Here is a 15,385-nt window from a genome sequence, read left to right as displayed (position 1 = left end):
AAGCCAAAACACTACCCCTACTTACCCCAAGCTAGTCAACACATACTCATTCCCACTCTTCAACGGCACCCCCATCCCACCTGGGATACCAATGAACTGGCACTCTCCCAACGTCTCCCTCGTAGCAACGCTATATTTCAGCGCGCCCGTGGAAAAATCACACGTACTGCCTGCGCTATTGCCAACCTGCAGTGCGGTATTGGTGCCGATAAACTGGTCGTCGATTTCGTCGATGATGAGAGATTGGTACAGCTCCTCGGCGTCAAGGTGGCAGGGGTCGGAGCCATAGACTTGACGCGTATAGATTTTCGGCGGAACAGTCGTGGTGCAGTTGTTGTCGGAGAAGAAGATTACGTTTATGAAGGGGCCGCTGGACTTTTTGGCAAGCGTTGGGGAGGCGGTGGTGAGAGTGGCGAGGAGGGGGAGGAGGGAGATAATGGTTGCGGATTTGTACATGTTGGTGGTTAAGGTTGGTGAAGTAAAGTGAGCTGATTTGTAAAGGAGATTTGTGTAGGAGAAGAGTGATTTGGAATAGTGTATTGAAGCACTGTATGTGATAGATGATATGGATTTTATAACTGGTAAATCCTGTTGCTTTATAGTTCCTAGAGTGGTGGCAAATATTATACAAACTCGTATTAAGAAAAACAATAGGCACTCAGCTATACCTGGTAAGGTCAGCATTGAGTGCATTTGAGATTGGATGTCTTTTCTTGAATCTGACACTCTCTACTACTAAGCATGGATAGATTTGATCCTGCACCTATAAATGCCTAGTTCTAGCTCTTTAGACTAACATAACACTAAGTTGATATTAATATGAGATCTGTTAATTACAGCCTTGATTTTCCTCGAATCAAAGTATCTTAACTGGCCTATAGTTTACAAATATAGAGTAAATATCATAGGGATTATCAGATTAAAAGAAAAAGGGGCGTGCCACTGCCCGTGGCGATCATATCATAGATCTTGCATGTCTATATTGCCTCGACAAGGAAATACGGGCGAACCTCTATAATGACGCAGGACCATCTTCAGCCTCTGTTCAGGGCTGTGAAAAGGGTTGCTATGAATAAGCTTAGTCTAAGGCAACGTATACCTCAACCTATCCTGTCGAATTATAAAATATAAGCATAAAGACCCTTACCCGGTACCCCGTATCCTGCTTACGCCCTCACGGTAATCAGGTAATCCGCCCGGCAGCTCTGACAATACGAGCTGTAACTTGTGACGTGGAACTCGTATATCAATTCAACGGATTTAATGTTTACCTGTCTCACGTCTCATTATTTAGAATAGGATTACTCAACATGTATGCGTTGTAATGCAATTCCTAAATTCAAAAATGAACACGAGGAATGTTATACAATTCATTTCACAAAGCCCAAAAACACAAACACTTCACATTTTACCCTCGCCCCACTAATATACTATAAAATTCTCAACCTAGGCTTTTAAACTCGTGCGGGTATGATAATTATGATACAGTAAAAAGTGTCTGGTATTAACTCTCCTCGGTTGTTACCTATTTGTTATTCTAACCTACCGCCATAATATTAATAGTATACACTAAGTTTCAGCAGATCAAGCAGCAGATGGTTTACACGTTCAGGCGGGGAATCAGGTCTGTATCACGAGACTTAGTGGTCATCTTATTAAGCTGTTCCGGCGTCCTCAACATCTTCCCCCTCATCAAATCTTTCACTTCCATCTGGTGGGAATCTCGAAAACAATAATACACAAAAGCCAAGTATTGCAACAGCCTGACAAAATCAGTAAAAAGCTCCATAGACAACGATAAAGTGTCACTCACAGCATTGCATATAAACACAAGATACGTCTTCCCAATTTCTGCAAATGCAGCAAATACTAAACCAAAGATACTTGCTGTGAAAAAGGTCAGCCTAGTACCTATCTCATTATAATTACATCGCATAACGTGAACGTACTAGTTGTAAGTCTAGCAATCATCTCAATAAGTGTAATAGCGCTCAAAGCATCGGCGCGTTCGGTAGCCGAACACATCTGCAGAATTGTACCTTTGGCCGAGGCTCCTGTCCCCGCTGCAAGAGGAAGCAGGGCTGCAACAAGATACATCTGCCATCCTTGGCTCACAAATGCAGCTGCTCCGGTAAGGATTCCATCAGCGAGCAAGCTATATCTGGTGTATATGAGATCGAACGCAAATGTTTCTCTCTCACCAACTAGTTCTGGAGGCTCAACTGGCTCCTCTTCATCATTCATAGCCTCAAGGGCCGCTATATCGTTTTGTTGATTGGGTATACCTGGAATGGTAGAGTCTTTCGGAGTAGCCGTCTCGGTAGGTTTGGAATACGTCAATCCCGCGAACCATTTCCGCCCAGCATTAATGATTTTGGGAAAGGCGATGGCGAGAAACAAGCCACGGATAAATGAGTTCAAAGATATCAAGTAACCGTTCTCCGAGGTCCCAAAATCGTAAATGTCAGTTGCGTACATCTGAAGTAGGGTAGGTATGTAACCTGTAGCTAGCACGCCCATGAACGTGCCTATAGCTAGGAGAATCATTCCGTATTGTGTCTCGATTCGACCACCGGGAAGGACCCATCGCCGAGGAACAAACATCTTAAGTGGGCCAAAGAATTTGCTGAATCCGGTTGAAGCCTGAGAAGTTATTGCTTCTGATGGTGGGATCTGAGGTAGTGCTAATAGCACATATACACATGAACCCATGAACAAAATCAGCGTTAACCTGAAAGGTGCAATAATACCAAATGCATCACTGATAGTTCCACCAATAAGATACGCGCTCGACATTCCTAGGAAGCAACAGCCTTGCAATTTACCAAGCGCCCCCGTTCTTTCACTAGGCTCCAAGATTTCGGTGACATAAGAGTTCAACGCGAGAAGGTACCCCGACGGCCCTCCAAGTACGGTGATAATCTGCGAAGCTTGGATTACGATGATACCTTTACCACCTCCAATCATCACTGCGACATTTTGCACGACAAGGCGTGCTGCCGGCCAGAATACAGACAGCAATAGCCCTATCTTGATGCCGAATTTCTTTATCGTCCATCCAGTGATAAGCAGGTTCAAGACTCCGAAAATAGTTGTGAAGGCGCTCAGCAACGCATAAGCACGGGAGGTTCCCGCTTCGATTTCACGATTGGAGCATCTATTAGAACCAGGCCCTGGCTCCGGGTGCGTTTGATAGTATACCTCGCAAGTCATCAAGCGGAAAACATATAGAAGTCTATGTAGAGTAAGTTGCAGTAGCTGTGATAGCATAATAGCTATGACATGACTTGGAAACAGGAACAAAAGAAGTGAGAAGTGCATACGGAACTTGAGTAACTCCAAAAGATAATGATACCAGGAAGCCGCAAAGTAAGGCTCGGTACAGCACAGATTTGCCATATTTCGGGGCTTCTATCAGTGGCCCCTTCGACAGGAGAGGGGTAACTTCATTGACTTTCGAAGCTGGATGCTCTGTAACAGCCATATTGAGGTTTGTTGATGATATTAGCTGATGGGAATGAACTAGAGAAGAAGTTTTGGCGTCGCATCATTATACCCCACGTAAACCATTCAAGGGTGGGATGTAAGCCGTGCCCGTAACGGCGTTACGGTACAATGCATGTGGGCCAGGCTTTCTAGCAAGGCTTCTACGCCCGAACCGTTACGCCTAAGCGGTGAAGCCAGCAACCCACACGCGCCACTAAACTTCACAAGCATTTTGCGACGGATCCCGGGCGATCTAAGAACGTCTTTCTTATCAGTTTCATTGGTTGTTCCTGGCTTACCATTAGCTCATAGATCTAAGCTTTTAAGCCGCATCTCTTGATGCATCTAGAGTCCTTTCAGATAGCGAGATATATATTAGAGAGGCAGTAGTAGACGAGAAGGATTCCTGATTGCCACTATCCCGAGTGAGGCGATCTATGCAAGGAAGAAATATTCTGGTCACATGACCCTAGTGCCGATGACTAAACGGGAGAGCTCAACCCACCAGACCTAGTAAACCTCACCTCCAAGCTTCCTCATCTGCACTTATAAAAATGAACATGCAATATAAATCAGACACAGATTAAGTCATATTCGCTAGTATGAAGTGATCACACCTTAATAACAAAAGTTTGTCTGATTAGGAAATTATAGCGGTATATGTGTCACGCCGTGCGACTCATACGGCGGGGCGCGGGGAGAGCGGGGGGCACGGAACGTGCGTCCGCCAGTCTTAGTCATCCTGTTATATCTGATATAAGAAAAATGTGGTCCCTGAAATGTTAGTCTGGTCATATCTTATTCACATTGAACGGGCAATACCAGTACAGAACTACCATGGATATCATCACTGCCTCCAAACCTCAGTCAGTCCTTGATGAACCCTCGGCAATACCTCTCGCTGCCGAGGTTCCTCCTTGTAACAACCCCATCCCCATCGAGCCGGTCGATTTCATCGATAGCGACAACCCCAAGGTCCGCACAAAGCTGCGTTTATATTCCATTTTATCGGCGCTCTATGTAGCTTACCCCGCCCTATTTAGTCTTCACCGAAAGACAACCTAGCCCTACTAACAATATCTTGTAGCTCGGCCTCTTCATCGCAGCCCTTGATCAAACAATTATCGCAATATCTATTCCCACGATATGCGATGATCTACACTCTGCTTCGGGCTACGTCTGGGTCGGTAGTGCCTACTTGCTAGCAAGCGCCGCTTCAGGTCCAATCTGGGCAAAATGCAGCGATATTTGGGGCCGCAAGCTCATGCTCCTTATAGCAGTTGGTTTGTTTGCAGCCTCCAGCATACTTGCAGCGCTCAGTACCACCATGCCAATGCTGATTGCTGGACGAGCCCTTCAAGGCACAGCTAGCGGTGGCATGATACAACTAGCAATCATCACCATCTCAGACCTCTTTAGTGTGCGAAAACGATCCTTATACATGGGCTACGTGGGCTTCGTATGGGCTCTAGCTGGATCGGCTGGACCGCTAATAGGGGGAGCGCTCACAGAGTTCAAGACTTGGCGGTGGTGCTTCTGGATCAACCTTCCCATTTGTGGGACTACTTTCGTCCTGTTACTTCTCTTCTTGGATGTGCATAACCCACGCACGAAGCTAGGCGAAGGTATCAAAGCCGTCGATTGGCTCGGGACTTTCTCTATCCTAGCAGTAACCCTGCTACTTCTCCTAGGACTGGATTTCGGCGGAGCGGTATTTCCTTGGAGTAGCCCGAAAGTTATTTGTTTGGTTGTATTCGGGACCTTGATGATTGGCTTCTTCCTGTTCAGCCAGCAACGCCTAGCTAAATACCCCCTAATGCCGTTAGGCGTGTTTAAAAGCTGGTCGAATAACGCCATTTTCCTTATTGTGTTTTCGCATGGTATGGTACTCCTAGGCATAGAATATTATATGCCGCTATACTTTCAAAGCGTACGGCAGGCCTCGCCTCTCCATTCTGGTGTTCTACTATTACCACTCATAGTAACGCAAGCCGTCGTCGAAATCTTGTCCGGCACCGTCATCAACCGCACAGGCCGCTATAGGGAGATTATATGGACTGGCGTAATATTCATGATGATAGGGACAGGACTGTATATCACTTTTGGACCCGGTACATCCGTTGCGACAGTCATCGGGCTGCAAATCTTTGGCGGTCTCGGCCCTGGACTTCTTTTTCAGGGGCCTATGATTGCTATCCAGAGCACTGTCAGCCAGGCCGATACCGCGGCATCCATAGCGGCCTTAGGTTTTATCCGTAGCCTTGCCATGGCACTATCCATCGTGATCGGCGGCGTAGTATTCCAAAACAGTATGGATAGTCGGCAATCCTCTCTTGCTGCCGCTGGCCTCAACGAATCTGTCCTTGCGGCCCTGTCGGGAACCAACGCAGCGGCAAACGTGGGTGTTCCGCGTACGATCCAAGACGCCTCGCAGCGGCAAGTGGTCTTGGAGGCTTTCGCTTTTAGTGTGAGGAATATGTTTATATTGTACACGTGCTTGGCAGCTGTTGCATTGGTAGCCAGTGTGTTTATCAAGCACCGAGTTCTGAATACAGAGCATACGGAGACGAAGACGGGCATACAGCAGTTGAAGAAGGCGGCAATTACTGAAGGATGATGGATAGTGTCACCTCGAGCGTTTAGATTTATCAACTATAGATTTCTACTTATTGTGAACTATTCAAAAACAAGCGACAGAAAAATTATGCGAATACGGGGTTAGACCACGTGATTCTGAGTCATATTATACGGAGGGGCCTTTCATTTATATATATATACTTCTATTTCCATTGAAATGCAAGCAGATATAAAAGTGGTGAATAGTTTCCAAGCTCTAAGGCTAAAAAATTGGCACCGCTTCATTTTGAGCTCTCGATTCTGGCTCTCCATCCCAGAAAAAGTATGCGGAATGAATATATATAACTATTGTGTCAACATCGGAGCCCTAGCTTAACCAAGTATTCCGAGACCGAACCTCAACTTTTCGAGCGGCATGAATAATGGCATGAGGGAATTAGCAGACACACGGTCTTTAGATTTGGAATTTCAACATCTGGCTATTATCGTTGGGGTAACATATCACGTGTAACACGTGGTCTTAATATCAATGACTAAGCAGCGATGAGGCCTTTCACTTCATCGGTGCAACCTTAGCTAGAACCTCTTCTACACCTAGAAATGCAACCACATACAACTTACTAGGCCAGACCAGTGCACTACGTGTAACCAACAGTACAAGTTATGCTTCCCCGACTTGGCTAGTGTAAGTCGACTTACAGCAACCTGGATCCTTTCCCATTGTCACGTGATTCTCACTCCTTTTACTCGAGTTGGTGCATTCTATCTAGCTTCGAGACATAGGGCGTTGTTCTTGTCACTTTACTCACTTGTGATCATGTTTCGTACTCTTTGATGCAGTCACAAAGTTGTATTGACGCATGCATATGCAACAAGGTAGAGACTCGCCGTCTCGATACTACGTACCCCTATTTCAGCCCTGCAATTTAAAATTTGAGCATTCCTGATTCTCTCTTCTCAAACGACCAAGAGCCTTCAGCGGCAAACTCAAGGTTCGGGGACAAGCATCTTTCTTCCCCGCGAGCGCATGGGGGTATGATGATGCGGCAACAGGCACCTTACCTTGCACCGTTCCTGGTGAAATGGCTTCTTACACCTCGGAAGCGAGAAGCCTGACATTGCTTCTCCAAACATCCCCTGCTTGGGCCAAGAGATAGTTTGTTTCAGTCGGTGAACGAATGAAGAAGGTGCAGTGGAGTATTTCAAGTGCTTCCAGTTCCTGATCCCGACAGTTTGGTTCAGCCTCGTGGACGGTCGACAGGCCTAATGTCGCAAGTGGAGCCCCTGCATGTTGGGGTCGGGTAGATAGGGACGGGAGAAAGTATAACTCTGTCAATAATCTAATACAGAACTCAATAAGCCAAAGAACTTTGGTATTCCAAGTCTGTTATACATTTTTTTGACGATTGTTGTGGTACAGAAATACGATTACCCATAATCAATTATTTGTTCATTGTCACTTCAGCAAAATAACGTACAAATGGCAACCAACGATGTCATATCCCCCACAGAAGCACAGCAGCTTGTCAAAAGGATCGCTCTCGGTTATGGGTGGATCGGCCAGAGAGCCCGGGATGAGACTCATCCTGACGCTCTTGAAGCGATACATATACTCCAAGAAAACCTTGGACTTTCGGTCAGAACGTATGCTCACTGTTCCAAATGCATTGGAAAAGATTGACAATATCGTAGACTAGCAACAAATCTCTACAAAAGCCAGGCTCGATTCGTATTTGAATTGATCCAGAATGCCGAAGACAACGCTTACACGAGAGCTAAGTCCAATGGTGCAGTACCTTACATTGAGTTCACCGTCTATCCCAACGAGATAGTTATCGACTCAAATGAGGATGGATTTACTACCGAAAATGTGAAATCAATATGCAAAGTTAATCATAGCACCAAGGGAAGAGATGGCGTTCAGCAATTCATTGGTGAAAAGGGCATTGGATTCAAGTCCGTCTTCATGGTGGCATCGAAAGTTCATATCCAATCAGGTTCCTTTTCATTTTCCTTCGAAGATTCACCGGAAGAACTTGAAGCACCAACCGATATTGACGTCGAAAATCCATCTTCTGGGCGGCAGGCTGCCGCTGCTCGTAGTATGGGTTTGGTGACTCCAATTTGGGAGCCTGCGGATACAGTTCTGCCAGACCCTCTGACCCGCATGAAATTGACTCTCCGGAATAAATTGAGCTATTCCAAACTACTTTCGCATTTCGATACTCTCCCTGACACCTTTCTCCTCTTTTTGAATAAGCTTGGTGCCATCACAATTACAAGAAGAGACCGAGAGACTGCGGAGTCTACCACATTCTCAAGAACACTAGACGAATCCTCCAGACAAGCGACTTTAAGCAAGGCCCAACGTATAGGTTCCGAGGTCCTACGACCTTCTTTGAAGCACTACCATATTACCCGGAGGACGCTGACAAATTTGTCACCCGATGAACGACGAAACGGCAACTCTGCTGAAGTAGTGCTTGCATTCCCCTTCGAGGATGAGGAACCTATTATTGTTGACCAGGAGACTTATGCGTACCTGCCTATGGGGAACTTCGGATTCTCCGTAAGTAGATCTTAACATAGTATATGTACGTGGCTAATACATACAGTTTCTTATTCAATCCGACTTCATTACGGAGGGTAGTAGGGAGGGTGTGATGGAGGACAATCTCCGGAACAATGATATACTTGACGGCATAGCTGAGACATTCCTGGACGCCGTGCTTCAATTGTGCAAGCATCCCACACTTCAATACAAGTGGCCGCGATACATCCCACAGACAATACCAAACCCTTTCTGGAGACGCATTAAAGAAAAGATCCACCAACTCCTCAAGGAGCGCGCAGTCTTGCGCGGACAGCGCCAGGGCCCTCTTCGGCCCATCCGTCAGTTGAAGAAGATCCACAAAGATTTCAAAGATCAATTCGGCGACCCCCTTGTTGCTGACTTGGACGAGGAATTGTATCTTTCATCCGAATACCAAGAGGAAGACATAGCGGCTCTCGATAAACTGAATCTAGCATTTATGAACTTCGGTGATGCATTGGCGCGCTTCAAATGCGATTTGAGCAGAGGAACTGCCCGGTCTAAGTTCAAATCCAACGAAACGACTGATGATTGGCATAACAGGACTGCAAAACTTTTACTGCAGGCTTTCAAGATGAACTGGAAATCTTCGACACCTGACAAAGTCCGTGAACTACCATGTATTCCACTGGAAAGTGGAGAGTGGACCGCAATCATCAATGGCGCGGTATACTTTCCTCGCACGGAGGGTATACTTATCCCAACTGATCTTGGATTAAGAATTCTTGACGAGAAATCTTTCAAGGACCCGATAAGAGAGGAACTTTTTGTCGCCCTAGGGGTTGAGCATGCTAAGATCCAAGATATCAGAGCACTCGTGCTGGAACGCTATGACAAAGCAGAGTCTTTCATCACCTTCGAAACATCTTTGAATGATCTTCAATTTCTGTATTCGGCATATTCTCCAAGATCAACTGTTCAGCTTCGCAAATCGACTTCTCTATTCGTCTTTAATCATCTGGGCCGTCGAATTCAAGACGATGAAGATTTGTATTTTCAAAGTGACGAGGAATATAGTTTTGAAAAGTTGATGGGATCAGTCTTGGAGACAGCGCCATATAACAATGGCCTTGTTGGCTCTTTCATTCATCCAAATTATCTCAAGCGAATCGAGCTTCCTCCTGCGAAAAGATCTGAATCCCACCCAACATTGAAGACCTGGTTACAACGATCCATTGGTGTATTGAGCCACCCGCGGCTTGCAGACTCCCAAGATTCCACGCAACTATCACCGATCTTCCATTATATTATCAAAGAGTGTCCGGAGAATATGTTGGGGACACTGAAGGCACATGGGGTATCCTACGCAGCCGTGATGAATAGTGACTTGGCATCAAAAATATCCGAGGCTGTTGTTCCCAACACCAACATTGGCTCCAAATCTTTGAAAGAGACTTTCCTCCCCTTAGAGATACTGACAATCAACTGTAGCAAGTTTATCGACGTACAGGAATTCCCTTTCTTGAGACTGGAAAATGGAACAGATGTTAAGGGATGGAAATTCCTCAAAGCGTTTCACGTTGGGATTGAAGATAACCTTGACTTCTGGTTGCAGGTACTATATTACTGCAAATTTTCGAACGCGGAACTTCGATATGAGATATATGAATTCATTCAAAAGAAGATTTGGACGTCGGATTCCCCGAATGAGGATGTACAGAAGGTTCGGTATGAATTATCTTTCCGTTGTCCATCGACCCGCATCCCCCGCATCTATAAATCAGCCAGTAAGCTTACCAGTCACTACTCCAGAAATTTCGTCAACGACGAGAAGCTCATACTGGCACCTTCCCGCTTAGAAGGCTTACCCTCTTGGACTTGTCAAGCGTTTTGCTTTTGGGACGCACCAGACTACCTGATATCGACCATTCCTCTACTCCCTTACTTGTCACGCTTTAACACAACTATTCTTACCGCTTTCTTTCAAGGCACTCTCGATATTCCGGATGTTTCTTGGGGAAATTTGAGTGATGAGCTCCATGATCGTCGGCTAGAAAATCTGCACGATATGAAGATTTACCAAGATATCTATCTTCGCCTTCAGAAAATGTCAGCCGATATGGATTCGGAAGAATTGAAATCTCTCCGGTAAGGAATGGAGACTTCATGATCAACAGCAAAGGCTCAACTGACTTGTTTCCTGTAGGGCCGATTTCGAGGCACGTGCGCTCATCTACGACATGCAGGGCCAATGTTGGAAGCCTCCATCAAAATGCCTGTGGTCAAAAGACGCTCAGGTGCCGGGGAAGAGTATAATCAGCGGCCAGTATCCAAATTTGAGGGACTTGTTTGTGGGGGTGCTTAAAGTCAAAATTCCGAATTTGAGTTTGCTCGTCCAAGAGCTGAAACTAGTCGCACAGTCTTCGCCATCAATTGATGATATCAAGAGTCTGATTTGGCAAATCAATGCATTTGCTCCGACTATCAAGGATTTGGCTCAATTAGACGAGTATAAGATCATTCCTGTAAAATGTTCAAACGGGACAGTCGAACTACGGACGGGACTTGAAAGATTCTCGATCATTGACCGTCAGCCCTGGGCTGATGCATTTGAAGGAAAACTGGATGTTGTCGATTTCAGTCTCAAGGAAGTCCGGAGTTTGGAACCTTTTTTATCATGTATGTCGGGCGGGAGATACTTGTCTATGGTTGTGATTGAAAAGTCCTCTTTCGAGGGCTCTCTCCCAGAGCCAAACCTTAAGAGAACAAGGGATTTGCAACGACGTGCTTATGCACTCTCTCGGTAAGTGTGGATCCTTCGCCCTTGAAAATATATTCGGCTCATACTATCAGCTGTGCAACACACTTTAATAGCCCTAGAGCAAAGAACGACAATCAACATCTCTATCAATTACTTCTCAAATCAAAGGTGTACGAAACGGATGGGATTACTGGAAGTCTTGAGCATACACTTCTTGGTATAACCGTTAAAATCCGCGAAATGAAGCTTCACATCAAAGAAAGCCCAGAAGGTTTGCAAATATACGTTCCGAAAAATTCGAGGGACCAAGAGATTTGTTATCTGCGGCTGCTTCCCACGACGTTATTCAACGAGACCATGATGGTAGGAGTTGAAACTAACTCTACAGCGGCGCTTGATCCAGAAGCTGTATCAATAATTTCGGCAATATTCGCGTCTAGCGATGATGTTGTTGATTTGGTTCTTGAGGAAGCTGGTATTGTCCCAGTCTCATATCCTGATCAGTACGAGGAAGAGTTTCAACAATCGCCAGACAACGTAGGCGCAGATCAAGAGCAGAATGTGGAAAGCGATATCGAAACTCTCACATCAGAAACGCAGCCAGAAACTACATCTACTGGCCTTGATACCCCGTCCGCTCAGAGCACCACGTCTTCGAACGCTGCGACTTCTACCTACCGGGCAAACTATCAGCCAAATGTCCCATCACAGCCGATTCAGCCTAGTAATTTCCTAGCAGCTATTTCTCAGCCCAATCTTTCAGACAGGGCACCGCGCCAATTTACTCCCGAAAGCAGCGATGTGGAGTATCGACGATTGCTGAACAACATCATCACTGCAGCGAGAAATAAAAGAGGAGCATTTCCATCGCGGGGAGCCTTCAATCTTGACGAACTTTTAAATGCTCTACCGGTAGAGGCCGCAGAAGAAGTGAACACGTACGATCTTCCTTTCGGAGTCAGGAATCAAAACCAACTTGCTCATGACATGAAAATTGGAGCTGCGGGTGAACTCTACGTATGTACAAAAACCATGGAATTTGGACAAATATCTGACATGTGTAGGCTTTTGAAATTCTTTCCTGTCTAGAGACTACTCTTCCTGAATTTGGTCACCATAACTGGGAGAGCACAATCCGCAAGTTTGTGAAGGTCCATGAAAAGTACCGGGACATGGAGGAATGGAAAGGGTCCGAAACGGCGGACATTACATACGACGACAAAAACGGAGAATTCACGCAGCTTCTGATCGCCAACGGCTACTTGGATGGAAGCATTTGGGCTGCCGCAAAGCCAAAGTACTTCCTCGAAGTGAAGACGACAACAAAAGAAGGTGCCACCAAGCTCTTTGTGAGTAAGAGTCAATATCGAAGAGTAAGTCTACTTTTGTAAGTCAGGTTGGCTTGACACTGACAAAACTTAGATGCATAGAATGAAATTAGGTGCTCACGCATCAGATGAAGTATATATAATCCTTCGTGTCTTCAATCTGGATAAAGAGAATATTGATATGCGTCTTTATGTTGACCCGGCTGGAATGGAAGACAGGGAATTAAAATTCACACCGGAGTCTTACTCTGTGGTTCCTCTGTCATCTGATAGACGTTGATGGAGATCTAATAAAATAGGACTCACTAGACAGATGTATGCATTCCTTATGTTGGAAAACTTTTTCCTTCTTCTTCTTTCTAGATTGTATAGATTAGTGAGATTGGAGTCCAAGTATGGCGGCTATTTGATGCCAGGTCACACAGCTAATCCTTTCCTTCCTCAATCATATTGACCTTTCGAGTCAACGAATACCTCGTCTATCTAGTAACTACCACTAGCAAGAACGTGGACTCAGCCGTCGTTGCCGGTCAGGAGATCGTTTCCTTGCGGCCCATTCCACTCTGTACCGCTCCTGTCCCCAAGTAAACTCATCAGCACCAGCGTACTGCCAAGAATCCTTATATAAACCTAGACACGGTTGGGAAACCAGACACCCAATTCTCGGATCTTGTAGCATCCGAGGCCGGAGAGGCTTGCCTTGCTCGCCACATCTCCATTCGTCTGGTTGCTCTCCTATCACCTATCTTGGGGAAGGCGTCTCCGAACTAACTTGTATAGGGGAGATACGGATTTGAGGTCCAATGGCGAGCATCTCTAGTTTTTAGAGGTGTATACTTCGGTCCGCTAACCGTTTGTCCGATCCGTTCTTGTTCGTTCTCTTTCCCAGGTATATATATAATACGAAAGTTATACCGAGAGAGAATTAATAACCATCTTATTTGCCGCTCTATAAGCTTACATGCAATCATAGAGTATTCCAGATTTTTGTGGTCTGTACAGATATCGAATTCTTTAAATCCCTGTAACTTGGCATCCCATTCCTCACCAGCTAAGCCTACTAAATTATTTTGATGGCAAAATTGCGAAAGTGTAGATATGCAATAGAAAACACCGGAAATAAACCAGAAAGGGTAACAGATAGAAACTCCTACGGTGTCTGCAACACTCAATCTCCAAGGTACATAGACTACACGCCTCATTGCCCATTTTCGTTTATATGGATATTCGCCATTCTACTTCGCACTAGCTCAGCTCTAGAAGCCATTTTAGTGCCCTGGTACAGTCCTCCTGGTACTTCTTGCTGAAACCTGCCTCCGGCAACCATGACCAGAAAGCATGAGGGAGACCAGGGTAGAAATCAACTTTTGTCTTAACCCCTTCTTCCTTTAAAATGTCTTCGTAGATGATAGCTTCGTCGCGTAGAGGGTCCAAACCGCAGATTTGGAAGTATGTCGGTGGAAGGCCTCTGTGCGTCTCGAAGAGGGACGGTGCCGCTAATGGGGAGTTCGGATCTGCATTGTACATTTCTATGTCAAGAGTATTAGATATGATATTAGTATGAAAATATATTAAGTGCCGACTCACTGTTAAAAAAGTCCATACTGTCCTTGTTCAATCTTGGAGCCTCCTTGTTTTGCTCTCGACTCAAATAAACATCCTTATATTTTGCTGGCACGAGATCTGGTGCAATGCAAGGCGGAATGGAAAGATAGGCCCCCGTTAATGGAGGCGATAACTTGTCATCGCGGTAGAGATGCGATACCACGGCTCCAAAGTTCGCTCCAGCACTGATCCCGCCAGCCAAGAACCCTTTCTTCGGATTTCCACCTAGCTCCTCAAAATTCGCCGCAGTCTATAAAGTCGTCAGCACAACTTTGGGAAGACGCTAAAAGAACATACCCATTTCAAAGCATCATAGGCGTCATTTATTGGTGTAGGAAAAGGGTTCTCGGGTGCCATTCGGTAGTCAACATTGACAGCAATACCTCCCAATCCTGTAAACTTCCTGCAGAGCGCTACTTCCGAGTCGAGGCCCCCGAGCATGAACCCTCCACCATGGTATACTACGAATATAGGGCGTCCATCCTTCGGCGGAACTTTTGGCTTGTGTATTCGGACGGCTATGGACGTTCCATCTCGGACAGGTATCTGCCGGTCTTCCTCTATGTAGTTCACCTCCCCCGTGCTCTGGGATTCGGTGAGCTTTCGCTTTTGCGCAAGGAGTCCGGCTCTCATTGTGGGAATGTCGACATTGAAATCGGGTCGCGGCGCAGGCGGGGAATTCTTGGAAATCTATGATATAGTGAGCGGGGTACTTGCTATAATTGGGGGGATTTTGGTACCTCTTCCAGCTCCGGGTTGATGTTTGCGAGTGCGAGGTGTTCTTCTGGTGTCATTTTGGATTGGTATTAATCAGAGAACTGGCTCTGGGACTTTGAAGGGAAGAGATGATCAATCTCAACGCGAACCACATGCTCTGCTGTACTCAACTACCCCTCGGCGATATACCCCATACTCGTAATGAGGCTAGCTTCATCACCCCCACCTTCGGCCCGAACCATAATAGCGCGGGTCGGGCTTCATGATCCAGAAACACTGGAGCGTATTCACATGTTGATAATACTTTTCATCCATCTACATTGCATTGCATTGTGGCGGGCATTCCAGATTCTTGATGCGCAAGAGTAAGGAAGAAGC

General features: G+C 45.8%; 4 protein-coding genes across 4 annotated transcripts; 2 read left to right on the top strand and 2 right to left on the bottom strand.

Annotated features, from left to right (window-relative positions):
* Positions 1-1,600: 1,600 nt before the first annotated feature.
* psiT1 (Major facilitator-type transporter) lies at positions 1,601-3,484 on the bottom strand (the record flags this gene model as incomplete). The annotated part of the gene is made up of 3 exons (XM_031151662.1): positions 1,601-1,887; positions 1,950-3,235; positions 3,324-3,484. 3 exons carry the CDS (start codon positions 3,482-3,484, stop codon positions 1,601-1,603), a joined length of 1,734 nt encoding a protein of 577 aa, XP_031003492.1.
* Positions 3,485-4,323: 839 nt separating this feature from the next.
* On the top strand, positions 4,324-6,103 carry LHYA1_G006726 (MFS-type transporter; the record flags this gene model as incomplete). Its single annotated transcript, XM_031151661.1, has 2 exons — positions 4,324-4,506; positions 4,574-6,103. The coding sequence occupies 2 exons, from the start codon at positions 4,324-4,326 to the stop codon at positions 6,101-6,103; spliced, it is 1,713 nt and encodes a 570-aa protein (XP_031003493.1).
* Positions 6,104-7,543: 1,440 nt separating this feature from the next.
* Positions 7,544-12,965, top strand: LHYA1_G006725 (uncharacterized protein; the record flags this gene model as incomplete). Its single annotated transcript, XM_031151660.1, has 7 exons — positions 7,544-7,707; positions 7,756-8,632; positions 8,679-10,744; positions 10,803-11,399; positions 11,450-12,374; positions 12,422-12,730; positions 12,780-12,965. The coding sequence occupies 7 exons, from the start codon at positions 7,544-7,546 to the stop codon at positions 12,963-12,965; spliced, it is 5,124 nt and encodes a 1,707-aa protein (XP_031003494.1).
* Positions 12,966-13,930: 965 nt separating this feature from the next.
* On the bottom strand, positions 13,931-15,084 carry LHYA1_G006724 (AB hydrolase superfamily protein; the record flags this gene model as incomplete). Its single annotated transcript, XM_031151659.1, has 4 exons — positions 13,931-14,214; positions 14,273-14,540; positions 14,588-14,980; positions 15,031-15,084. 4 exons carry the CDS (start codon positions 15,082-15,084, stop codon positions 13,931-13,933), a joined length of 999 nt encoding a protein of 332 aa, XP_031003495.1.
* Positions 15,085-15,385: the final 301 nt, after the last annotated feature.

This window comes from Lachnellula hyalina (assembly GCF_007821495.1).
Source record: "Lachnellula hyalina strain CBS 185.66 chromosome Unknown contig00120, whole genome shotgun sequence".
Classification (NCBI taxonomy): domain Eukaryota; kingdom Fungi; phylum Ascomycota; class Leotiomycetes; order Helotiales; family Lachnaceae; genus Lachnellula; species Lachnellula hyalina.
Note: the sequence above shows the minus strand (reverse complement) of the source record. Positions and strands in the feature narration are given on the sequence as shown.